This window comes from Solanum pennellii, chromosome 1 (assembly GCF_001406875.1).
Source record: "Solanum pennellii chromosome 1, SPENNV200".
NCBI classification, from domain to species: Eukaryota; Viridiplantae; Streptophyta; class Magnoliopsida; order Solanales; family Solanaceae; genus Solanum; species Solanum pennellii.
In genome coordinates, this window is record NC_028637.1 from 91495833 (window position 1) to 91522594 (window position 26762).

At 31.8% G+C, this 26762-nt stretch overlaps 2 protein-coding genes across 2 annotated transcripts; both read right to left on the reverse strand.

Moving 5' to 3' along the window:
- Positions 1 to 5375: 5375 nt before the first annotated feature.
- On the reverse strand, positions 5376 to 5990 carry LOC107006148 (histone H3.2). The gene has a single exon (XM_015204781.2). The coding sequence runs from the start codon at positions 5922 to 5924 to the stop codon at positions 5514 to 5516; it is 411 nt and encodes a 136-aa protein (XP_015060267.1). The 5' UTR covers positions 5925 to 5990; the 3' UTR covers positions 5376 to 5513.
- Positions 5991 to 11893: 5903 nt separating this feature from the next.
- LOC107006132 (disease resistance protein RPM1-like) lies at positions 11894 to 15818 on the reverse strand. The gene has a single exon (XM_015204766.2). It carries the CDS (start codon positions 15055 to 15057, stop codon positions 12142 to 12144), a length of 2916 nt encoding a protein of 971 aa, XP_015060252.1. The 5' UTR covers positions 15058 to 15818; the 3' UTR covers positions 11894 to 12141.
- Positions 15819 to 26762: the final 10944 nt, after the last annotated feature.

Here is a 26762-nt window from a genome sequence, read left to right on the forward strand (position 1 = left end):
TTTACTTTCTGATTGTTTGTTGCTTAATTAGGTGTATCAATTTTCTGCAGAGAAAAGTGGAATCAATTTGTTGTCTCTCTCCTGATGTTTGAAGAGAGAAAAGGATACAAACTCCAAATTTGTTTGACTTTGTTGAATGATATTGATATCATGCCAAAACAAAAAAAATGATGGAACCAGTCAACTTAGTCTATTGGGATAAGTTGTGTTACAGTCATATACTTGCTACAAATCTTAAAAAATACACCTGATTCAACATCTTCTGAATAATTCAACATGCATATTACTTCCGATAATGTCTAAAATTAATGAGAGAAAGAATTCATTTGAAAGTCGATTAAAACTAGTTTTTCAAATTAAAAAAACTCAATTTCAAAGTTAGGATAATGTGTGTGTCTATTTAAAACTGATTAAATCAATTTGATTTTGGGTCAATAATTGATCCAAAAATCTATTTTCTTGCCAACAATCTTCAACTTGTCTATCAAAATTAAAAAATCTCACAAGCTATAATTTAGCCAGAAAATATTATTGATGTCTTTTGAATAATTAGTATTATCTAAAACTAAGTAGAGTATTTTTAAAATTTTATTTTATAAAACTATTGTGGTCTTTAGAGTGCATTATGTTGTTGAATGTCCTATTTCTGCACAAGATATATCTTAATTCTTATTTTTCCTGAGTTATGAGAGTTTTATTTATAATTAAGGGCAATTTTTTTCAATTATATTGAATCGACACAGTCATATTTGATTGATTGAAACATATCATTTCCACATATCGTGCATTTTAATACTTAATATGATTATCGTGGCTTCTTAAATATACTTGACGTGTCATGACATTTTGCACGTGACGCCAAACTAGTAACTTTATCATTTATAGCTCAATTAAATAGCTAATCCAACAAAGGATGACCATTTTTTTTAAAAAAAAAAAAGAAAGAAAAACTACATTCAAATATTCATATTGTATTTATTAAATCCCGGTAAACGTATTTATGTTACATATACATTGATGAATGTATCCATATCACCATATGTATTTTAGCACTAAATACGTGTATCTTTGATATCATATGTTTATTTATGCACAAAAATACTAAATATTTAATACAAGATACACCGATGAATTGATTATGGACACATTCATAAAATTAATACTAAATACCCAAATATATAACATTTGGTTACTTAAATGCATTCTAAAATAAATATACAGAGGCGAATGAAAGAGCCAATATAATTTAGATAGTGTAATTCATCCTTGAATACACTATAATGTATTTGAAATAAAAAATTATATCTAGTTTGACTCAAATGTTTCAAAATATATTAATATTTTTGGCAAAAAACTGTAATTAAAACTGTTGTTTCAACGTGTAATTAACATCAATACTAGTGTGCTTTGTGTTGTTTCCTCTCAATAAAGTTTAAAATGACTAGATTCAAATAATCAAATAATTATATTCCTCATTATATTTATTTGGATAGTATATTTTGATTATTTTTTAATTTTATATAATCTGAATTATAATGATAGACAAATTAATATTAGTAATAGGATTTTACTAAAACTTTTTCATAAAAGAATAAAGCAAAGCTCTTGAGTTGATGATTATGGGGGAAAAAATTAAAGGTTTACATCTTTTTATTCATAAATTCTAACGAGGAAAATTTAATAATTAACGGGTAAATAAAAGTATACCGTCAATAACATTTTATTATTATTTTTATTTAGTACGACAAAGATGTTTATTAAAGTTGATTCTCAAAACATGAACTATGTATGATATTAATTTATTTATAAAATAATAACTTAGCAATTAAGTTTTATCTTTATATAAAAAAAATCACATTTGAACTATGTATGATAACATGTGAAATGGTAATTTTTTTTGTAAATGATAAAAAAAAAAAGATCATTAAATTTTATGATTACTTGAGGTTGAAGAAAGTAAAAAGTTACTAAATTTGTGAGTTACCAAAAGAGGCTCTCCAACCTGAGAAAACGGAAAACCGTGTTCGAAAATACACAAAGTTTCTAAATTATTTTTATTAAGGCGTAGAGTTACTAAATCATATGGGAAAAAGTTTCTAAATTTGTGGCCAATCCTAAACAATATTGGAAAGGCGGAATAAGTTTCTAAAAAATACTAATCCTAAAACTTACGGTAAAAGGAAAAAAAAATTCCAAAAAATGTTATAAGAAAGGGTTTGATGAGTTAAAGTTTCTTATTACACTTAATAAATTACTTTCTTTTCCTTTCATAATTGTTGTTCTTGTTTGAGTGAGTATTGTGAGAAGAATGGATATTGAAAGAGTTTTCATGAGTTGTTACAAAATCCAGGAGCAACCTGATGATATTTTCAACTTGATCGAATTAGCTCTACGTGTTGGTGCATTCAAGTATCAGCCACAATTTGAAAAACGCAAAGCCGGGATCATCAAGTTCCTCATGAATCCCTCAATGACATCAACTGATGATGATGATGATGATGATGATGATGAAGGGGAGGAGGAGGAGGTTATGGAGGACAATGTTGGTGATCAAGATAGCGTCGAAGGGCCTGAGAAAGAAGAAGGGGATGGGATAGGAACACAACAAACAACTGCAGAAAGCAACAAACCCTTGGCGAGGAAGATTAGAATAGTCATCCGCAAGTCTGTAAAAGTTGCTCCTGCGGAGAAACAGAACAATTGCAATGCAAAAACAGAAAGCAGCACGGAGTTGAAGAAAACTGACTTGGTTCAACAACGGGATAAACCACAGTCCCATAATACTACTACTATGCCATCAAGAAAGAGGATGAACGCGTCCACCAAACGAGTACAAGTTGCTCCTCCTCATGTAAGACTTCTTTCTGATTTATCTTTTGAGAAGCACCTTGACAGAGACAAGCAGAGCCACAAAGCTTTCAAGAAGATGGAGAGTGATCATCACACAGAAAAGAAGAGAGAAGGAGGAGCACAAAAGACGCCTTCCCAGTGTAGGAGAAAAGGGTGCACTACTGATTCAACAAAGAGCATGCTGCCGCCATTGATGAAGATGAATGTACAAGTTGCTCCTCCACCTAATCCAAAACAAAGCAACTGCAGTTCAAGTACAAGACCAATGCAGAAAACATCACAAAGCTCTGCAGTTGCAAGACCAATGCAAAAAGAAACACAAAGTGACAGTGATATGAAGAAGAAATTTGAATCAAGCAAGAGGAAGTTTGAGCAAAGGTTAGCAGATGAAAGGGAAGCCAAGAGACGGATTGTATTGGTAGACTTTCATCAAATGCCTAAAGTTGCTAATGACCCTCCTGCTCCCAAGCGCTGTTGGAATAGGAAAAGGTGTTGAAGATTATGATGATTCGAGTGGTTATAAATTTCTCACCAGAATTTTTGTTCTTACTTTTTGTCTTGTAATTTTGGAGAATATCATCAGCATTCACTTTATTTTTTAATCTAGTGTGGGGTAATGCCCATTCTATATATGAATGATCTTTTACTCTGAAATAGAAAAAGTACATTCATAAAAATAGGTCGAAGGATCAATCAACTATTCATTCCCACATTCCCTTCTCATATTATACATGTTGATTATTTGGCTTTGATGTGGTTCCTCATTACTATTTGGGCTCCAAAGGGGTCGTTTGCCCTCTTTCATTTGAATAAATGCATGTCATCCTTTTTCTCAGAGTTGCTTCATTATTATCTTTATCCTCTTAAAAAATATCAATAGTATTACTCTTGCTATTAGTAAGTTCAGGTAGTTGCAATTGCAGGTGAGGCTGAGAGTTGAAACCCCTCATGATTTAGCACGTCTTCCTTTGTTTATTTTTATTAGTATTTAGTACTTAAATAACTACAAGTAGATTTCATACCTCTGCGAGCAGATTGGTTTCAAATTTGAGAAATATTATAAGCTCAAGGAGATGTTTAACAGGCAAAACCATTTACAAAGTTTAGATCAAATTTTCTATTCCTAACTGTAGTTAGTGGAGTTTGTACAGCATCAAGGATTATCAGAACTAAAAGCTCACAAAAGCTGGCTCTTATGAGCTGACACAGTGTCCAAATAGTTCAGCACCATTAAGATTCCTGATCATAAGAAAAAGCCAGGCATGCATACTTCCATAGCACAAAATGGTTGAACTTCCCTGTGGATGAAGATGTTACTTTGAGGACATGTCCCAAGGTAAATTATCTTTTAATCCGAGTCTTAAATCTTTGTGATGATTAGGAATTTAGTTATTGTAAATTTGTATCTTATGGTTTAGTCACACTCTCCCTTACACTAGTACTTATGCAATCAGGATGGTATTGGATTCTCTGGTCTCACCATCTGCTAACCTGCCTGAGTTTAAAAGTTCCAATCTTGAATATACATAAGGCTACTTAATTTACAAACCTTGTAATAGCATACATATATTCATGGCTAAACACGTTAAACAATTTAATTTGCTGTCACCAAAAACCTCTGTGTAGAAGAGCTGCACTCCTTGATGCCAACATGCTAAAGCTGTCTATTAAAACATAGTAAATAAAATTTTCCATTGTCAATCTTCAATCAGGTTAGGTACATCTTGTTTGTGGGATTCGTGGGAGGAAAAGGCAAGGCAAAATAATGTTTAAGAATTGTTAGAACAAATCCCATTTAGATGTAAGAAAGGCACAATCTTCTTCATTTAGACTGAGCAGCAGATTCATGGAAACTTTTAACAACAGAGATCAAACGGCTCTACAATAAATCTTCATATAGGTTCATTGTTCAAGATGATGATATTTACACCAACACCTAACATCACAGCACATTTGCACTAACAAAATTCTAGCTCTTAAATTTAATAATCATAAATGAATATATACATAGTCCATACCACAAAAGCTTAAATGAGTTTAACAACTTACAACTTTGTGGTCTATATATGGTATCCTTGTGTTTGCTGGAGATGAAATCTGGAAAAAAAAATTAGCTTAGTCTCAGTTTAAATGCAACATCTGCAGCACATCAAATCAAACCCAAATGTTTTGATTAACAGAACAAAATCAATTCAATTTCAAAGAGATAAAGGATCTGCAGAGTTTCAACCATGATAATGCTAATAAACAGAGACTACTATTAAGTCGTTGAATTGGGGTTCCATAAATGTACTTTTCCATATAATGTATTAACAAATGTGTCAACACCAGTTGGGAATCTTCTTGTAGTAATTGAGATCTAAATGCTTATATTTCTTCCCTCGATAGCAATCGCACAAGGCAGCAAATAATTTAACAATTACAACTTTGTGGAGAAGAGAAACACTTATGAAAACTGTACACTCTACACAACCAAAAGGCAATAGCAATAAAGAAGGAAATGTAAATTACTATAATCCAGACCATAGAATGAGCATCAGCTTTAATTGAAACAAAATGAACTACAGATTTCATTAATCAGATTCCAGAATAGTATTAGACCAAAGGTTTACATATCAAGTAATATGATTTACATAACCAATCCTAACATTTGACAAAGATTCCTAAGCCCTTTCTCCACGAATCCTCCTAGCAAGCTGAATATCCTTGGGCATGATAGTTACCCTCTTGGCATGGATTGCACAGAGATTGGTATCTTCAAAGAGCCCAACAAGGTAGGCCTCAGCAGCCTCTTGTAGAGCAGCCACAGCACTGCTCTGAAACCTCAGATCTGTTTTAAAATCCTGAGCAATTTCTCTCACTAGCCTCTGAAATGGGAGCTTCCTGATCAACAACTCGGTTGACTTTTGGTATTTCCTGATTTCTCTTAGAGCCACAGTTCCTGGCCTGAAACGGTGAGGCTTCTTCACTCCTCCGGTGGCCGGAGCTGACTTTCTGGCAGCCTTGGTGGCTAGCTGCTTCCTTGGAGCCTTTCCACCAGTTGATTTACGGGCAGTTTGCTTGGTACGAGCCATATCGATCGTATGCTAAGATGAAGTAAGAATTGAGAAAAGCTTTGAATGTGCAAAAATGGTGAATTTGAGGGATATTATATAGGAGTAAAGTAGGAGGGAATCATATGAAATTTCGAAATTTTGGGCTGTAAAATTGTAAGTGAATGATAGCCGTTGGATTATAAAGATTTATTATCAACGGTCGATATCTCACAAGCAAATGTTTGCTAGGATACCAATCCGCGTGCTATTTTATTACCAAATATATATTTGCCACGTGGAATTTCATTTTTCGCTTTATTTTTTGGCCAACTGGTTAGTGACAAAGAGAAAAAATAAAACAAACGCTTTCAATTATATATATTAAAATAATTAATTTTTATATAACAAATATAAGTATATTTTTATTTTAAAAAAAGAGTCAAAATACAAAAGATATATATTGACTATATATTATTATACATACATACTAGAAATATATATGATAAATCAATATTATAAATCGTATTTAATACATAAAATTTGAATCTTTAAGTTTATAATTATAGTTAGCAAAACAATAGTTACAACTTGACATATCGAATAAACAAATGAAATTAATTTTTTTAAAAAGATCTTTGACCATAAAAAACAACTTGCTTTTGAAAAAAAAATTGTTTGGTTATATAGTGTAGCCAATTTGAAAAATCAGTCTTTTAATCAAATTTTAAATGGATTTTTTCTTATAAAATTGTAATATTATTTCAACTGAGAGTTAAATATAATTTCATGTTTTAAAGAATTTTTTTAGAGTAATTCTAATTACTATATTTTTTCATTTATTATTCAATTCATGTCTAAACATTTGCCAAATGTTTGAATTGTTTAGGTCAACTTTAGACATTTTTTTTTAATTGTGGATTTGTCTAAGTTTAACTTCAGACGTTTTTAATTGAAAGTGGGAAACTTATATATAATATACTATAAATAAAAAAGTATTTATTATTTATAGTAATAACATGTTTTTCACATGATCACTTTTAATTCATTTATAATACATATTACAAAGAACAATTTATTATTCACATATAATACAGATTTTACCGATAGATAATATATTTATCACACATTTTAATACACTTATAATACAATATGTCAAATTTTTACCAAACAAACATAAATATTTCAAAAACCAATTATATTATATATATATATATTGCATACATAATTCACTTCTAATTCATATTACAAATTTAACATAGTATCGCTATAAATAATAATAAATTAAAAGTATTGCTAAAATCAGTAATTATTTATTAAAATGTATTAATTTATTCAATTTTTCCTTGAAAGTATGATATTATCAAGTTCACGCTTCATAGATTTTCACATAAAATATGAAAATTTAGTGGCGTAACCAAAAAAATCTTAAAGTGTGTCCATGCTTTTATATTACATTTAAATCCATAAAAAATTATTAATTAATAAATATATATTATAAATCATAATACAAAAGACGAATTAAATAAATTCTTTTTAAATCTATTTCTTCACTTGACATAATAGGAGAGAAAAATTAAACCCCTCAGGGTGTGTTTGAATGAAGGAAAATGTTTTTTTAATTTTCTCATGTTTGATTGAGTTAAATATTTTTCAAATCAACTCATTTTTCTCAAATTTAAGGACAATGATTTCCCTTCAAAACTTAAGAAAAATATTTTCCAAAACTCTCTTTCCACCTTGTNACCTTACCCTCGAATCCTCCTACCCCTACCAGCCCCCACACCCACACCCAACCTAAAAAAAATTAAGTTTATGAATGGAGGAGAGAATGAAATGATCCGGGGAGGTCGGAGGACCACCCGCGACAGCGAACAACGACAACAAGGCAGGAGCAGACGTCATACGATGTTGACTTTTCAATTAGAAATTTTAAATATAAAATTTTAAATCATTAATGAAATGTCGCACTTTCTTGAACCAATTTACCATTGAGCTACTCCTTTGACATATGCTTAGGGGGTTCAATTAAAAAAAATTGATCTTATATATACGGTGTAATATTTTTATTGGCACACTGTACAATCGCCGCTGCACCTACCCAAAAAAAATTTAAGTTTATTTTAAAAAATTATTTTCAAATTTCATTTTTTCACCCTTACCCTCGACCCTCCCTCCCTCCCCCCACAATTTCAAAAAAAAAGTAAAGTTTGTTTTTAAAAAGTATTTTCAACTTCAAAATTTCATTTTTTCATCCCTACCTTCAACCACCCCAACCCCTCCCCTACCAGCCCACCACCTCAAAAAAATATTTAAGTTTATTTTTTTAAAAATATTTTCAACTGCATGTTTTTATTTTTTCACTGCTAACCTCGATCCCCCTCCCTCACCCGCCAGCGCCCCTATCAGCCCCCCACCTCGACTTTTATCTAAAGTGTTTTTAAAAAAATAATTCAATTTTAAAAATTATTTTCTATAAAACAAAAGATATTTCTCAAAATTATTTTCATTTAAAAACCAAACACAAAAAATCTTTTCCGAGAAATATTTTCAACTCACCAACCAAACATGAAAAAATAAGTCAAAAATCTACTTGTTTTTCAGGAAAATACTTTCCTTCATTACCAAACACACCCTAAGGAATGGTCAGTTGGAATTTCAATACGAATGCCGAGCCAAGCTTTGATCATAATCGAGGTATGCGATTCACCACTTAGAGACAAAGACTTATTGGTTTGCGGATAACTTGCAGATCACCACTAAAAGAGTTGAGCTTCCCTGTGTACTTTTTTTCCCCTTCCTTTTGTCATATAAAGACTATTCAATATTGGCACGAGCCAAGGCTTGAGCATATTTTGATCTTCAAGTAATTCTAGCGGATCTTTTGGGCTAGTCTTGTTAACATAACATATTGCCGCACCTGTAATTGGACTTCATTAAAGTCATATAATCTAACTATGCATAGATGAAAAAGTACACACAAACATAGAAACACAGAGGTTTGCAAAATGCAACTTTGAGAAACCACAAAATTCTTCTAATCAAATTACAGTAAGTTCACTTTTGCAATGTTAAAAAAGCATTAAAAAATTATACACTGCTTATTACAACAGGAAAAGTGAAGTGCTTTCAAGTCTGATGAAGGATCAGAGAAAGATTATTTACAAAGAAATTGGAAGGAGATTGGAGCTCTACGTCCTTCAAGCGACTAGAGTGAATTTCGCCTTCCGTAGGTCCTAGTCACAGCTCCAGACTGAGGCTCAGGTGCTCCTAAGAATCTCTACTCTTAATTCAACATTGACACTAAATATCCTTGCTATGTTGAATGACAAGCACTACACCATTTTCGGCCTACAGCAACACCACGTAAGTGTAGCCTAAACTAGCAAAAAGTGTGGCCTTTGATAAAAGGCTACACTTTTGGACATTCAGCAACACTTTTTAGGGGCTGCCCAAAAGAAGCGTAACCTTTGACATTAGGCAACACTTTTTAAATGTTGCCATCTTTGGCTACACTTATAAAGCGAAGCCAAATAGGTATAAGGGCACGCTTTGAAGACGTGCATTAGCAACACCTATTTTTTGCAAGTCATTTCATATTAAGTTTGAACTTAGAGCTGATTGAGATTGTGAATGCACGATTATAAAAAGGGATGTGATAGTTACCAGTTACAGTCTTAAGATCGGTAAGTCCTTTACTTTCTGATTGTTTGTTGTTTAATTGTGTATTTCGATTTTCTGCTGAGCAAAGTGAAATCAATTTGTTGTCTCTCCTGACTTTTTAAGTAATCACATGGCTCAATTAGCCAAGAGAAAATGATAAAATACAAACTCCAAAACTGTTATGACTTTGTTAAATGATATTGATATCATGCCAAAACGAAAAAAGTGATGGAACCAGTCAACTTAGTCTATTGGGATAAGTTGTGTTACAGTCACATACTTGCTACAAATTTTAAAAATACACCTGATTCAATATCTTCTGAATAATTAGTAGATAAATAAATTAATATGTTTCCTACAATACTTACCTTAACCTAATAAGCTAATATCCCATTACTCTCTTCGTTAATTTTTATTTGTTATATTTTAATTTTTGAGAGTCAACTTTGACCAACATCTCTACCATACTAAATAACGAAATAATAAAATATTACTCACGATAATGTTATATACTTTTATTTATCGATCAATCATTAAATTTTTCTTGTTAGAATTAATGAATAAAAAGATATAAATCTTTGATTCTTCGCCTTAGTATCGTTAAGTCAAGAGCTTTACTTTGTTCTTTTATGAATACGTTTTAGTAAAATCCTGTCACTAATTATTAAATTTTTTTGTCATTATAACATTAATTAATAAAATAATTTTGATATAAGTTAAATAATAACAAAAACGAATAAATGAATTCTTTTTAAATCTGCATCTTCATTGACATAATAGGAGAGAAAAATTCAAACCCTAAGGAATGATTAAAATTATTTCTCTTTCTAATTTTTTTTCGATCTTGAATGGACGGAATACTTATTGGGATTTCATTACGAATGCCAAGTCAAACTTTAATATCAAGGTATGAGACTCACCATTTGGAGACGAAGACTTATTGATTTGCGGATAACTTACAGATTACCGCTGAAAGAATTGAGCTTATGTGTGTATTTCTTTTAGTTGTATAAATACTCTTTTATATAGGCACTAGCTATGGCTTGAGCGTACTTTGATCGATCTGTTTGGAAAGTCACCTAGTAATTGGAATTGATGTAATTACTAGGATAGTAATTACCATCCTACTAATTACACCGTCTAGTAATTACACTGACTTGTTTGGTTGTCACAATGTAATTACACATGTCTAGTTTTGCAATCATAAAAATATATTAAATTTTAAAATTAAAATTATTTATTTAAAATTTATACTATACAAATAAAAACTTTATAAAAAATTTAAATTAAATATTTATAAGAGCTATATTCTTTTTGGGAATATATTGCATAATAAATATATGTTCTTAACTAATATTATGAAAAAATTATTGATTTATATTTTTTTATTAAATTAATATATTTCAATTGAATTGATCAGTAAAACTGAAAGTATGAAGTTTCTACGAACATCGTGAAATGCATGTTTGATAAAAAAAATTAATATATATATATAATATGTCATAAATTATTAAATATTCGACAAAAAATAATCTATCAAGTCTAATTAAAAAACGACTTACAATGTGAATTTAATATTACTACAACAAATGAAACCGAAAATATAACACAACTTATAAATTCAAAACAAAAAATTTAACATAATACTCTTATAACAAATTTCAACATAGCATTCATAAATATGATTTATTTTTTTTATTTTTAAAAAAACATAAGTCTATAACCTTACTTAGCAACAAATTCTATTTTAATTTAAAAGTTAGAATACTAATAAAATTATATTAATGAGAAAATAAGCATGGAATAAAGAAATAGATAATACAAAAAAATTGCATAGTATCACGTAAAGTATGGTTAAGAACGAGAAGAAAATGAAAAATAATAAATATAAAATAATAAATAAACTTGTAGAAATTTTTAGAATAATAAAAATAATAACAGAACTAGAAATAATAGAATTGAAAAAAATTTTAAAAAATAAAAAAAAACAAAAAAATCAAAATAAAATTACAAAAATAATAATTAAAAAGTAATCAGCCATGTAATTAGCAATTCAGAAGCTCTGCATGTAAAAACGAAAGTGTAATTACCCCTATCAATTACACCAGTTACCTGTTGACCACATAATTACCCTGTCTAATCAAACAGGACAGACAGTATAATTACACCAATTACACCAAATCCTATTATCAATGTGTTCTTCCAAACATGCCCCAAGTAATTCTAGCGAATCTTTTAGGCTTGAAGAGCATGGGTTGAGCTCGTCGTGTCAACGTAACAAGAGATGTAATTGAACTTCATTTAACTCATATAATCTAACTATGCATAGATGAAAAAGTGCACAAACGTACAAACAGAGAGGTTGCAAAATGCAACTCTGAGAATCCACAAAACTCTTCTAAAGAAATTACTGAAAGTTGCACTATATTACATACAGTAAGTTCACTCTTGCAATGTAAAGAACACATAACAAAATTTATATACACTGCTTATTACAACAGGAAAAGTGGAGTGCTTTCGAGTCTGATGAAGGATCAGAGTAAGATTATTTACACAGAAATTGGAAGGAGATTGGAGCTCTACGTCCTTCAAGCGACTAGAGTGAATTTCGCCTTCCATAGGTCCTAGTCACGGCTCCAGACTGATCAGGAATGTGATTGTTCTCCTTTTCCTTTAGTGAATGTACCATCCAACAACCGTCCCTCCAATATGTATAGAATACTTCACGGATATGTGAAACTTTCCAAGCATCAGCACCTAGTTTGTCTGGACGCAATGTCATGATAAATTCATCAGGCATGTCAAAGAATTCAAGAACCTTCAGATTTAGGAGGCACTCGATTCCAGTTGGCACAGTCTCAAGCAAAGCACATCGCTGGATAACCAGCTTCTCAAGATGAGGTACTGCACCTTCCCCGATTGTCACCTGCCTTAGTCCTTCCAACTTGTCAAAATTTAAAAGCTTAAGCCTTTGAAATTTGCCTTGCTCAAAGTACAGTTCCCTTCCGGTGTATCCTACAAGAAATTCAAGATGGACAAGATTGGGCAAATCTTGGAGATATTTCAGTGGATCTTCTGATAAATGAGTCCACCTGAAGTAAATTTTGACTAAGGAATTAAGATCTTGAATCCACGCAGGCAACTTAACAATGTGTCCTGTCAAATACAGGCGCTGAAGAAGAGGCGGAGGAGATGACATGTAAGAAAGATCAAGTATCTCATGCTCTTCCACCGATTTAAGATTTAAAGACTCAAGCTTGCGGAGCTTTTGAATTGATGAGCACACTGTCCTCCCATCTTCTTTTCTCAACTTCAGAATACAAAGTCGTCTCAGTTCACCCAACATTCCTACTTCTCTAAGTATGCCACTGCCAGGGGTTGCCTCAATATACACAAGTTTCTGCAAGGCTCTCAAAGCTCCAATTCCTCGGAAAGCCTTAAAACCTGGTGAACAGTTGTAAGGAAGATACGAATAGGATACATGGCTATAGACTAAAAGGTGACGGAGATTTTCAAGTTTTAAAATCTCCACAGGCAACTCAGTGACGTGTGTCTGCTTGAGATCTAATATTTCTAGCTGTTTGAGTCTTCCAATTGATCTCGGAAGTACTTTCACATTGGTATTCCTCAAGCTTAAATACCTCAAGTGAAACAATTGGAAGACTGTCTCTGGAATCAGTTTTAGAGGAGCTCCTCTCAAATCTAAAACTCTTAGCATCCGGGAGCTACCAAGCACTTGACTTATGCAAGACAAGGACTGTGGATCTGCTACACCAAATGTAAGCAAAGAGCGAAGTTTAGTGACTGACCTTTTCACTTGTAGGTTCCCCAACATGCCATGCATTGAAAGCCGTCGAGTTTTTTCAGGCCACAATTTATTATGCTCATCAACTGTTGCAGTAAAGTTATCATCTCTTGATTTTGATAGAATAAGCTCGCGGTACAGATCGTGAATCCTACCCAATTTCATGCTACCGTCATCATTGTACTGCACAGGATGGATCAAGCTTCTGTTGATGAGCTCATTGAGATAGCCGTCTGCAACGTCTTCAACTGTCCTCCGTTCTTTTTGTTTTACAAATCCTTCCGTTATCCACCGGTAGATCAGTGTATTGCGCTCAATTAGATAATCCTCAGGATAAATGCTCAGATACAGGAAACATGGCTTAAGATAGTAGGGGAGATCATTGAAACTGAGTAACAAAACTATTCTCATACTCTCAAATTTGTCATTGCTATCCAGTTCAGGGCCAAGGCTGTGATTAAGCATTCCCCATTCCCTAATGTTGTTCCTGTTCTTTGTAGCCAAAACCCCACCAACGGCCACAATAGCCAGCGGCAATCCGCCACATTTTTTCAAGATGTTCCTTGAAATGCTCTCCAAATGTGAAGGACATGAAAAGCCATGAAATGCCTTTTGGCAGAAAAGAATCCATGACTCTTCAGTAGACAAGGGTTTCACCTCATAAACATAGCCATTGGTCTCTATGCTACAAAAGGAAGCCACATCCAAAAGACGTGTTGTGAGGATAACACGACTTCCGTCATTTACATCAGGCAATGCATATCTGATAGCTTCCCAAGCTTGAACGCTCCAAACATCATCAAAAACTAGCACATATGTTCTTGATTGCAGGAATACTTTCGCAATTGTTTTTAGCCTGTTACTACTCATGGTGTTTAGACCTTCAGGTGCTGGCTGCTTCACTTCATCGTAGAGCTGTTGAATCATATCTTTCAAAACTTCCTCAACCTTGAAGGACTTGGAAACTGTTATCCAGGCAAGACTATTGAAGTTTTTCTTGACTGTTGCATCCTCATACACTTTCTTAACCAGGGTGGTCTTTCCTGAACCTCCCATTCCCACCACCGAAATCACCTTAAGTCTAGGATCATCCTCCACGAGCCAACCGATTAGCTGCTGTGTGGGATTTTCAATGCCCACAAGCTCAGCTTCTTCTAACAATAATGCATCGCCTCTGCGATCATTTGCAGCATCGTAGGCATGGTTAGAATTTGAACCTTGCTCCGGGACATAAAGTTTGTAACGATACCTCTGATGGCCCATTGCAATATTGTCAACTCTTGATTTGATGGCTTGGATTTCAACGACAAGTTTATGGCGGAATTTGATGTTTCTGATTGAGAAAACCAATTTAGCAATGAAACAACAAGATCCACGATAGTGATGATCATACGACAAGAGCATGGACTCATCAAGAACATCCTCAATGTCATTAGCAACATCTCTCACTTGCCTAACCCAAACTTTGACCTCAGCATCTCCCTCTTCGAAAGCATCAGCCACACCAAGAAAGGCTATCATTCTCTCCAATTCATCTTTGATATACTGGATATCATGCTTGACTCCCTGAAGCAATATTGCTTCTTCAGCTAATAAGTTTGTGAGTTTGTCAAGTATGAAAACGACAGCACAGTCTGCCATCTCTACCTGATCTTCACAAGTGTCTATGCTCATCTCTTTTTGTAATGAAAATAAAAACAGCCCCATCTTCCTGGTAATTCTTTTGAAGAGGCAAAACTCAAAACAAAAACAAGTCAATATGGGAAATATTATATATTGTGGTCCCCTGATTAGGCATTCACTGAAGCTGCACTCCTTTATGCATTAACAAGACCTTGGACAGACTAGACTAGAAATTTCAGAACAATTACTCAGAAAGTTTTAGCAAACACAAGTAATTAGGTCAAATTACAAGGAATTTCTCTGGAAATTTTGGGAACTCCTTATTAAACTAATATCTAAACTTACTCTGGCTGTCTTCTACCAGTGTTTGACTCAACAAAAGGATATATATTATTTTTGTTAGGTATGTCTCAAATATTTTTCTAACAAAAGCGACTCTGTATTCAGGTACGAGGGAGTACTTATCTCTCCACCACAACTCTGATCGGTAACAAAAGCATATAGAAGCTAAAGATGAAAACTTACTTAATCTGATGGAGCAGCTCTTCTTCTAGGTTACCAAAAATTAGCAGAGGGAGAAGAGATAACAGACTTGATGATAAGTATGTGGCTCCAAATGTTACCTTAGTTGGTATGTGTCACAAAGTCAATACAGTTTCAAGTGATGAAGAACATTCAATATTCTCAATTGTTGAGTAGGAAATGACTCATCACCAATTCTATGTTGTTTTTTTTAATTTTTACAAATAGTAAGTATAGAAGTCGACAGACACTTATGTACATGTAAATGATTTGACATCTCATTATTTAGTCAATCAAGTCACCAATAAACTGAACAAGTAAAGTACAATATCACAATGAACTCCAGTAGAAGCAAATGAACTGAGTTTGTTAGAAAGAGCTATACTACTAAGGTATCTAACGATTTTTAAGCGCGAATTAAGATTCGGTCTGTGCTAATATAAAAAAAAAAAAGGAGGGCCTTTAAGCATAAAAACAAAACAAAATAAAATTATTATTTTTAGAATTTTTAAAGTTGAAATTAGGGTCTTGTTTAATCATTTATTATTTAAAAAAAATACTATTTGAATGTATTTTAAAAAAAATATATGGTTTATACATAAGTTGGAAAATTGTGAAGTTACGAATGAAAATAAAGATAAGCTGTTTGCTAATAATACTTAGTTGTTAGAATGTACTTTTTCTTAAACAAACATGAAATATAATTCAAATGTGCTTATTTTTTTATTATATAAAAATAACAAATTTGGAAAAGAAATATAGAGAAAGTGAAAAAGATGAATTTTCAAAAACAACTAAATTTTGTTTACAATTTTCATGGCCAGCGGTTGATTTTCAAGTGAAGTGAAAAAAATTGGGAAAAATAATTCATTGCCAAACAAATTAATAATATTAGACTTCTCAAATATATTATCTCCCTTAGTATAAACTACAATAGTTGTAGCGCCACAACTTATTTTGTTAGTGGCTTGGTTGAAAGAGAAAATCATTATAAATGGCTCTACTCATAATCACAACAATCTATTATACAAAATTTTATTTTGGAAAAAACAATTTTCACATATCAAACTTGAGAGCGCCTAATCATATCAAATCAGCTTTACTCTTATCCAAAACTCCCCTATGGATATATTTATTCCTTACTAAAGTTACATGGCAACAACGAGGAGTCATGAACAAGCGCGAAGGCTTGAAATTCACCCACTCATTCGAAATGAGCTCTACTAATTTGGAGTATAAGTGCAAAGGTATGAGAGCCGGAATGTCTTCACCATTTGATATTACATTATAAAAAGCTTCTATTGCACCAATACTGGGAATAAGATTTACTTTCCCTTTTCACCCTTTTTCTTAATTATGAAATTAAATTTATATAAAAAATGAAGTGACAAAGTATTTGTTAACGAAAACTATTGTAGTTTCTATTCTTGCAACAAAAAAAAAAGTAGTGTCATTTGTAGTTGAATGTAAAAAAAATAAATTATGCATTTGTTTCTCTACAAAATTTATGACAAAATGATATTATATGAGAAAAACGTATGAATTAAAAAAAATACTTACCATTCTACTATACCAATTATCAAGGAGAAGACACACTAAACATAATAATATTATTTTTCTATTTTGTGTTTGAAATCCTAGCATAGGTTGGTAGTTGGTAATGTGTCACAAAGTCAAATGCAGGTCAAGTGATCAAGAAAATTGTATATAGAAGTTTACATGCACTTTATGTGGCATTTGCAAATATTGTTTGTCTATATGTGATGATTTAGTCAATCAAGTGACCTAAAGAGTTTTACTCCTTTCCATCTTATAATTTGATTTTATTTTGATGTATGTTTAATAATCAAACCAAATTGATAAAAATAAAGAAATATATATTAAATTAGATTTGATCTAATAATTTAAAAGCACTTTAAATTAGTTTATTTTAATTTTGGGCTAATAATCGATTCAAATGTCAATTTTCTTGCCAATAATTTCCTATCGTCTATCAAGATTTAAAAAAAAAAATTCTCACAAGCTTTCAATTGATCTGAAATGTTATTGATATCTTTATGAATAACTAGTATATCTAAAATGGAGTAGAGTAATTTTGTGGCTATTGATAATAATAAAATTTTAAGTTGTATATAACATAACTTTAAAGCATGAATATAACATCATTTAGGAAATTGCAACTATATTAAATTATCAATTTACTCGATGGAATAATTTGCATATAGAAAACCTAGGATCAAATTAAAAAATATAGATTTAAAGTGTATTATTTTTATATAGATTTTGATTTAAACCTAGAAACTTTATTTTTTTTCTCAGATTTGTTTGCTTGATTACTTCATCTTCATCATCAACAACAAGAATCAAGTTATCGTGGTCTTTAGAGTGTATTATTTGGTTGAATATTTTATTTATGCGCTTTTTCAAAGTGCACGGAATATATTACAATTTTTTATTTTTTCCCTAAAATATGAGTCTTTATTTAAAGTTTCAGCTTACATGCTGAAAAAGTTGTGGTAAGGATAACTTTTTTTAGTCAATTATATTAAATTGACATACTCATATTTGATTGACCAAAACATGTTATTTGTATACGTCCTACATTTTCATTGCTTTTAATTTGACGTGGCATGTTATGTCATTTTGACATCTATTATAATTTACTTTTGCTCTTTGATTTAATTTTATCAATCTTCAATTTAATTTTTTGAAGTGGAAATGCGTTCTACGTATACTAAATTTAATTAATAGTAACAATAAATACACATTTTTTTTGTAATATTTTACTTAGGGTACTTTGATCCTTCCAAGTGTGCTGTTACTTGATAGAGTGAGCGGCCCTTGTTCCTAATAACATATAGGAAAAGGAAAAAATAATTTAGTAAATTTGTGGCAGTCCTAAACAATATTCACTTCATTTTTTGCATGTATGAATGATCTTTTACTATGAAATAGACAAGTTACATTCATAAAAACAGCTCCAAGGACATGATTACTTATGTCCTGGCTCTACGTTTTCTCTTGGCTAGTCGAGCCATGTGATTACTTAAAACATCAGGAGCCAACAAACTGATTACACTTTTCTCTACAGAAAATCTATCACCTATTTAAGCAAGAAATAATTACTCTCTAATCCGTAAGACTGTAACTAGTAACTTACACATCCCTTTTTCATAGTCATACATTCACAAAATTAATTAATCAGCTCAAGTTCAAATTTAATATAGAAAGACTTGCTTGAGACAAGACATTTGAAAGTAGATTTTTGGTTCATCTCAAATTAGTACTGAGAGAAAGTTATGAACAAGACTTATTTTGCAAGACAACAAAACTAAAATTACCTTATGAGGAATAATTAAATGCAAAGGCTGTACACTTCTCATTGAACATAGCAAGGATTTTTACTGTCAATGTTGAATTAATAAGAGTGGAGATTCTTAAGAGCACCTTAGCCTCATTTTCCTTTAGTTTGGTTTGTTTCCAGATCTGCAATGAATTAGAATGCTTACACTGCTGTTCTCTTATAGCAGTATATATGCCTGAATTCTTACTCTATCTCTGGCACAAAAAGTCATCAACCATTGGAATCGAGTGAAATACTGACCTGAGGATGATCTCGTGAACTTGAAAAAAGATAATTATCTCAAGGTTAAGTTCAGCATCACATTCTAACCAAGTGAAGATGCACTAACTCCAGATATCATAGGTATACTGATAATAAGATATTGCTTATTTGTGCCAAACAACTGTTATTGTTCAAGACGTGCTAAAGAAATATTGAATGATTATAAGAAGAAACTGAAGTCATAGATGAATAAACGATCTTTTGTTTATATGGCAGCAGTAATAAAGTAGCAATATCAAAATGAGATTCTAATAAATGAAAGTAAGTTTTAGAACTCTACCACTATTTGTTGCAGGTATACCCAGTCAAGTTGCTTAGATGAGCTAGATATTAGATGCCTCGAAACAGACCATCTCGCTCCATTTAAAACAGAACCAGTTTCCCTGCCACAGCTCATTTTGGCTGACGCTAAAGTGAAACAGAAAATCCTTTAAGATTGCTACCACTTCAATTGCATCCAAGCTCCACCTGTAATGCTATTGGTAAAAGAATAAACATCAGTCCACCCTGCAACTAACAGCATACACTATCAGTTAGAACCTATATAGTTGCATTTGGATAACAAACTCAAATCAACTCAGTTTCGGACAGCTGATAAAGGGAACAAACAGCTTGTAACATGGTGATGGCACAGAGTGAGGACTTTCTAAGTCAATATTGAATTAAAAGAAACACAAATCTTGAGACCTATAAAATAATGGTGTTCTGTTTTCCTATTCTACATTAAGAAAATCCATTTCATTGTCTGGATTATTTTTCATATATTGCATAACCATAAATAATGCCAAGGTCAGGTAGTTCTGTCATAGTATTTTGGGGTCCAGATGCATTTATTCCTCCACAAAAACAGCAAGCAGTGAACAACTACCATTAATGGAACTTCTTGATACGCAAAAATACAAAGTAAAAAAAGAAACATATACACCAGATCAGAACAAAAGATACCCAAACTCCCTAATTCCAGATAGAGCAGTCATATGTATGTAAATCCAAGCCTCATCACCAAATAATGCTTCAGTCTTCAGTTGTTGGCAAATTTATCACACAAATATATAAGGTCAAGACCTTCAATTTTGAACAGAACGAACCAGTGGATGCACTAATTAGATCGAAAATGCTAATAAACCAGTAATTTAACACACTTCCTTCACGAATCAATTCGAATGGCAATTCTTAGCAATCAGGCCATTGTACTTATGGGTAAGCTTCATTTCAAGCCAAATCAGTGCTCTAGCAGATGAATCATTTCAAAAATCTACACAACAAACACAGAAACATTTTAGCATACTTTTCTCACCATAAAATGTCATGAAGCCCATCGAAATCTTAAACTTATCATACAAATGGCATGAAAACCATATACCGCTTGAGTCAAGTTGAAATCCTGACCTGAGAATGAACATTTTGCAACCTTGCACAGTTTACATAGCACATTCCAAGGTTTAGTTTGGCGGCTCACCACAATTCGAAAAATATATGACAAAATTCCACAAAAGAAATTGCTAGTATTGGGATTCCATTTCATAGGTAGACAAAAAGAACTACAAATTTCACCAGTCAGATTTCAAAGTACTTCAACTGAAACCAACTACCATATTTCAACCACTAAAACATTGAACATGTAATGAACCAGTCCAAGCCCTGGGTCAATACCTATAGGGATGTCACACAAGCAATTTTTGGCTGAGAAATAGAATCAAAAGACCTTCAGAAAGGTTGATCTGGGATCCAGACCCAGTTAGCAACTAGTTCAGAATTAGGAAGAATAGTTGATCCTGCTTTCTCTAGGTCTAGTTCCTGGTCTCTGTGGATCCTAGTTCTTACTTTTTCAATATTTATGTTTGGCTTTGCCTTTTGAGTGGTTGCATTTACTTTGTCGAATTGTCGTTGAGAAACTGGTTAGAGTCATCATTGAATTTCAGTTATCTACCTTGGTGTTGGGTGGTCTTGGGCCTTCTCAACCCAAAAGCTAGCTCAAAGGTTGAGGCTTTCCCTCACACTTATAAATTGACCACCAGCCCCTTCCACTTCCGATGTGGGATAACCCAACAATCTCCCCCTTCACACATCGGGCCTTGGGCTGGAGAGAGCGACAACCCAGTTCCTCCCGGTGGGCTGAGACTTGTTGACAACCTGGGCTCTGATACCAATGTTGGGTGGTCTTGGTTGAGGCTTTCCCTCACACTTATAAATTGACCACCAGCCCCTTCCACTTCCGATGTGGGATAACCCAACACTTGGTGCTTTCATCGATCATATTCCAATGGCAGCGGAATAATATCTTACCTATCTAGCTTCTTCTAGAAGGACTGGCTACCTCTTCCTTCCTTTTATTTTGTTAGTGAAGCTGTTAATTTGGTTCCATGGGTTGTTCCGCAACAAAGAATTATCTTCTATGGTTGGAACCATTTCAAGGTGAAATTGCTTTTTGCGATTTCGAGAATGGAACCTCACAAGTTCAACAAAGAGCGTGGCCTGTTTTGACTCCAGTAGCTAGCTCTCCGGCTTATTTTGTGTGCAATATTCTTACGAAAACTCACCAACCAACTATTCCAGTTGGAGCATGAATCTACAAGCTTATTAGTATTTCTCAACAGGTTTTGTTGTTTCTTACACCTTTTTGAATCTTCCATTTGATCCTGGTATACCGGATACTCCTCTACTCTATGGTGCCAAAAAGACTATGGTTACATCTAGTCGTTTTCTTTTTACTTATATTTTAATAGTTACATTGTGGGGTGAGAAAGTTTGTGGTCTTCGCGTGAATCATATAAGCACTGCAACGTTACCATTTTGAAAATTTTAGAAGTGCCCTGGAGATTTTCTTAGCACCCAATCCAGTTATTCTAGTGCAAGTGTTTATGCTCGTCTATGTGATTATGTGTGTAATTGTGTGTCCATAAGATATGTAACACGCAATTATAAGAAGTTATATTCTTGGTGGACATGGCACATATCAATGGTTTGGTTGATGCTAAGGTTATTTTTCCTTTTAAGTATGCAATTATTGCTGCGCGTGCTGCACAATTCATGGGTGGTCAAGTTTATGTTTTCGTTGTGTTGGACAAGAGCCTCTTTGCCTTTGAGGATTTTGATAATGAGCAACACCTATTTGCTGATGATCCCATGTGGGTTGATGTGGTGAAAATTATACTGGATCACATGCAATTCTTTGGCATCATAGCACAATTTGGCTTGGCTACAATGAGTGGGATTGCACTACTAAAACTATTCTTGACTCAAACCTTTGTGGACAAGGTTCTTACTGAGGATGAGAGTATTGTTATGAACCATTCAAGCCCTGGGTCGATATCTATAGGCTATAGGGATGTGACACTAGCAACTAATGGGCTGAGAAACAGAATCAAAAGATCTTTACAAAGGTTGATTTACGATCCAAGCCCAATTAACAACTAGTTTAAAATTATCTTCACTTAGAAAGAATAGTTGATGATCATGCTTAGGCAAAGTTTGTATCTCTCATCCTGCGTTCTTTAGGTTTAGTTCCTCGTCTCCTTCTTCGGTCAATCCTAGCTCTTACTTTCAATATTTCTATATTTCCGTTTGGATTTTTCCCTTTTGAGTGATTGTATTTACTTTGTGGAATTGGAACAGACTCAAAATTACCCCTAAACTATCGAAAATAGCTCAGATTTATTCTGGTTCAAAATTAACCTTTTCGTCAAAGTATTGGGTCATACTTACACTTCTAATTAACAGAAGTATAGTATGTTGTCACGTGGACGCTACATGGATACCACATAAGCGCTAAACATTTCTCACTTCCACATAGACTAATAAGATCCCTAATATCTAAGTTTTCCTCATTTCTGTTAAGATACTATTCCACCCATTTTCCCTCATTTTCGCGGCTAGGGCAAGAAACAATTTCATTTAAACCGTTTCAAAGACAAACTAGTGGATGCACTAATTAGATCTAAAATGCTAATAAACTAGCAATTTAACACAACTTCCTTCACGAATAAATTCGAAATGGCAATTCTTAGCAGTCACTGGTAAGCTTCATTTCAAGCCAAATCAGTGCTCTAGCAGATGAATCATTTCAAAAATCTACACGACAAACACAGAAACATTTTTAGCATATACTTCTCTCACCATAAAATGTCATGAAGCCCATAGAAATCTCAAACTTATCATACCAACTACCATATTTACAGTACTAAAACATTGAACATGCTATGAACAAGTCCAAGCCCTGGGTCGATACCTATAGGGATGTCACACAAGCAACTATTGGGTTGAGAAATAGAATTAAAAGACCTTCACAACAGAAGTTATTATAATTGGAAGGTAAGAAATAAATTCAAAAATTAAGACACAAAATCTATGATCGAAGTCTCAGAAACACACCTAAATTTAACTAAAGTTTTATGACCCCTGAACTCATTTTTTCAATATATTTATGTGAAAATATATATATATATATATATATATATTTATGTGTCTTTTGTGCTGACATGACACCTTCAACGATACAAGTTGGTTGTGTTTGTACGTACTTGCCCCACGTGTGTAAATTATCTTTTTTTATTTTTTCATTAAAAAATACTTTTTATAAAATAATTTTTAAAATTCTTATTTTTATTTAAAAAAATTAAATTTTCAAATTTTATAAAGATATTCTTATTTTCTTTATCTTGTATTTAAATTAAGTTAATAAACATTTTTTTTACCTTGTACAGAAACTCTTTTTAACCTACATTCATTATTTTTTCTCTTTTATTTTTATATTGATTTTATTTTCTTTGTTTTAGTTTTGATTTGATTTCAAATTCAATTACAAATGTCTTGTATTTAACATAAGTTAATTTTGGATGGATATCAAAATAAATGAAGAGAATCAAATAAAACATAAAAAATCAAAAAGTTAAAATTAAAGGACACTTTTATATTTTTTTAAAATGAAATTACACATAATTTTTACAAAATAATTAAAAGTGAAGATAAGAAATTATTTTTTAAAAAAAATAAAAAGAAATTAAAATAATTTTTTTGCAAATAAAGAAATAAAAATAATTAAATATATATAAGATTTAATTTCAATTAATCTGTGTACTAACTAATTACAAAATTACCAATCAAAAAATGACACGAGTCCAATTTGTGGACTCATCAATCTTCAGGAGAGTGTGCAAATTATCTACGTCATGTCAATGTTTGTGGTGTATTTATTCTATTTTAAATTAGTTTAGGAGGGTAATATGACTCTAGTTAAGTGTAGATGTGTCTTTAAGATTTCAGTCATAATCTAAGAAATTTTCGTATCTTATCCCGTTCTAAATTAATAGTTTATATTTATTTATTATATTTACAAGATAAATATAAAATTTGAAAAAAGTTACCAGGCTCGACGTACCCTAACTCCTACTCTAGCTCAGCCCCTACAAATAATACCACTAAAAATAACAAATGATATTACAAGTGAATAATGAATTGGCTCCAACGAAGGATACAAACCAAAGCTGCAAACTACATCCAAACAACTTAATTATGCATGAGTCTATGGCTCGTTTGTTTCAGGAATAAGTTCATATGGGATTAATAATTGTAATTAACTATCACAAGATTGTTATTCCATTTTTAATGTAGGATAAAAATAACATCACAATTTCAAATAATTTATCCTGTTATTTAAACACGAGATAAATTCATCTTTAAATTAATCTTGAAATTAGTTATTCCTAGTTCCTTATACCAAACAATCCCTAAAAGACACTTATCCAATCGGGTATTTTGAAACTATTGTTACCTCAGGTTTCAAAGTAGCATAATCTTTTAACATATAGGAAAAGGAAAAAATAATTTTGTAAAGGGTAATACTAAATGGTCAGAAAATTTGGCCAGAATTTTAAAAAGTCTATAATATCTTTCTTATTTTTCTCATAAATTAATTTTTTTTTTTAAATTAAAAGGTATTAAAGTGAAAAGCGTTAAAATGTTCAAAAAAGAAATAACATAAGTGTGAAATACTCCCTCCGTCCCATTTTATATGTCAAGTTTTTACTTTACATTTGCATTAAGAATTGATGTAACTTTACTTTCTATCCTTCTTTAATTTTTTGTAACTCAAATTTTCAATCCATTAATATGAATTAATTTATTTTGATTAATTAATTTAACCATTGAACATGAATAATTTACTTAGTTTTTCTAAGTTGGTCATATGTGTATTTTCGAGGCTAATAATTCACAAGGGTAAAAAAGAAACAATATGATAATTTATGCATTGATTTTATGAAATAACAATATTATGGATCAATTATTTATAGGAATGGATGACATATAAAATGAGATGGAGGAGTATATTATTGGGCAACTTTCACATATAGCAAATAAAAAATTCATATTTGTATGCTATAGCAAAGTTTGCATAATTGTGCTCCATAGCAAACATAGAAACTGTATAATTCGCTGTACATATACAGTTGAGGCAAATTGTATAAAACGAAGTGTATAAAACAAGAAAGAGAAAGACACTTGGGCAGAGAACTGTATAAAAACGAAGTGTATAAAACGAATTGTATTATTATAAGTGTATAAGACGAAAATATATGTACTTGCATGTGTATATACAATTTTCTCACGCTTTATACAAACAGAAACGCATTTTATACATTTCGCTTCTGTTTGTATAAGTGAGAAACGTGAGGGTGGCGAGCGAGATTTGGGGGAGTGGCGAGCGAGATCTGGAAGAGGGGTGAGAGGGAAACAAAAATATAGTATTTATACAATTTACTCTGCTTTATACAATTCGAAACAATTTTTATACACTTGTGTTTGTATGAAAAGTGAGGAAGTGAGCGAGAGATTGGAGGAGAGTGGCGAGCGAGATATTTGGGAAAGAGGGGCCTGGCAATTTTTTGCAAACGTTTGCTATGAAGCACAATTAAAACAAACCCTAGCTACTCCATTTATTTTAGGTTATTAGTTTGCTATTATATACAATTTTCCCTATATTATTTAACCATTTTGACCAAATTCTGGCCAAAAGTATTTTTTTCTTTTGTAAACTTGTGGGCAATCCTAACAATTTTGGAAAAGAAAGTGCTAAATGGCTAGAATTTGATTAAAAAAATAAAAAACTTATAATATTTTTTTCTTTTAAAAAAATAATATTTTTTAATTTATAATTAAAATGTATTAAAGTTAAAAGGATAAAAATATTTTAAATAGTGAAATAACATAGCTAAAAGGATTTTTTGCTTTCTAAAAATTCTTTATAAGAGGAGTTTGAGGAGTTGAAGTCTCTTATTATACTTTAAGCAAATTACTTTTTTGTCCCTCACAAATGTTGTTCTTGTTCGAATGAGTGTGAGAAGAATGAATATTGAAATTTTTTTTATGAGTTTGTTTTAAGATCTAAGCAAGTAGCCTGATGAAATAAACTATTTATATTTAGACAATAAAAAATTTAGTACATCTTTATTTTCTAGAATAAAATTTGGTTTATATTTAAACATACTATAGCTTTATAGATAGTATCATAGGGAAATATACAATAAAAATATATTAAATTAATGTATATTTAATCATAATCAATTGAAGTGAACACATATCTTTTTATCTTCACTATTAAAGAAAGGAGTTTAAAATCTCAAAAGATCACTCAATTTTTAAAATT

Coding starts and splice junctions, on each gene's coding strand:
- LOC107006148 (XM_015204781.2), bottom strand. CDS start 5,924: ATGGCTCGTACCAAGCAAACTGCCCGTAAATCAACTGGTGGAAAGGCT.
- LOC107006132 (XM_015204766.2), bottom strand. CDS start 15,057: ATGGGGCTGTTTTTATTTTCATTACAAAAAGAGATGAGCATAGACACT.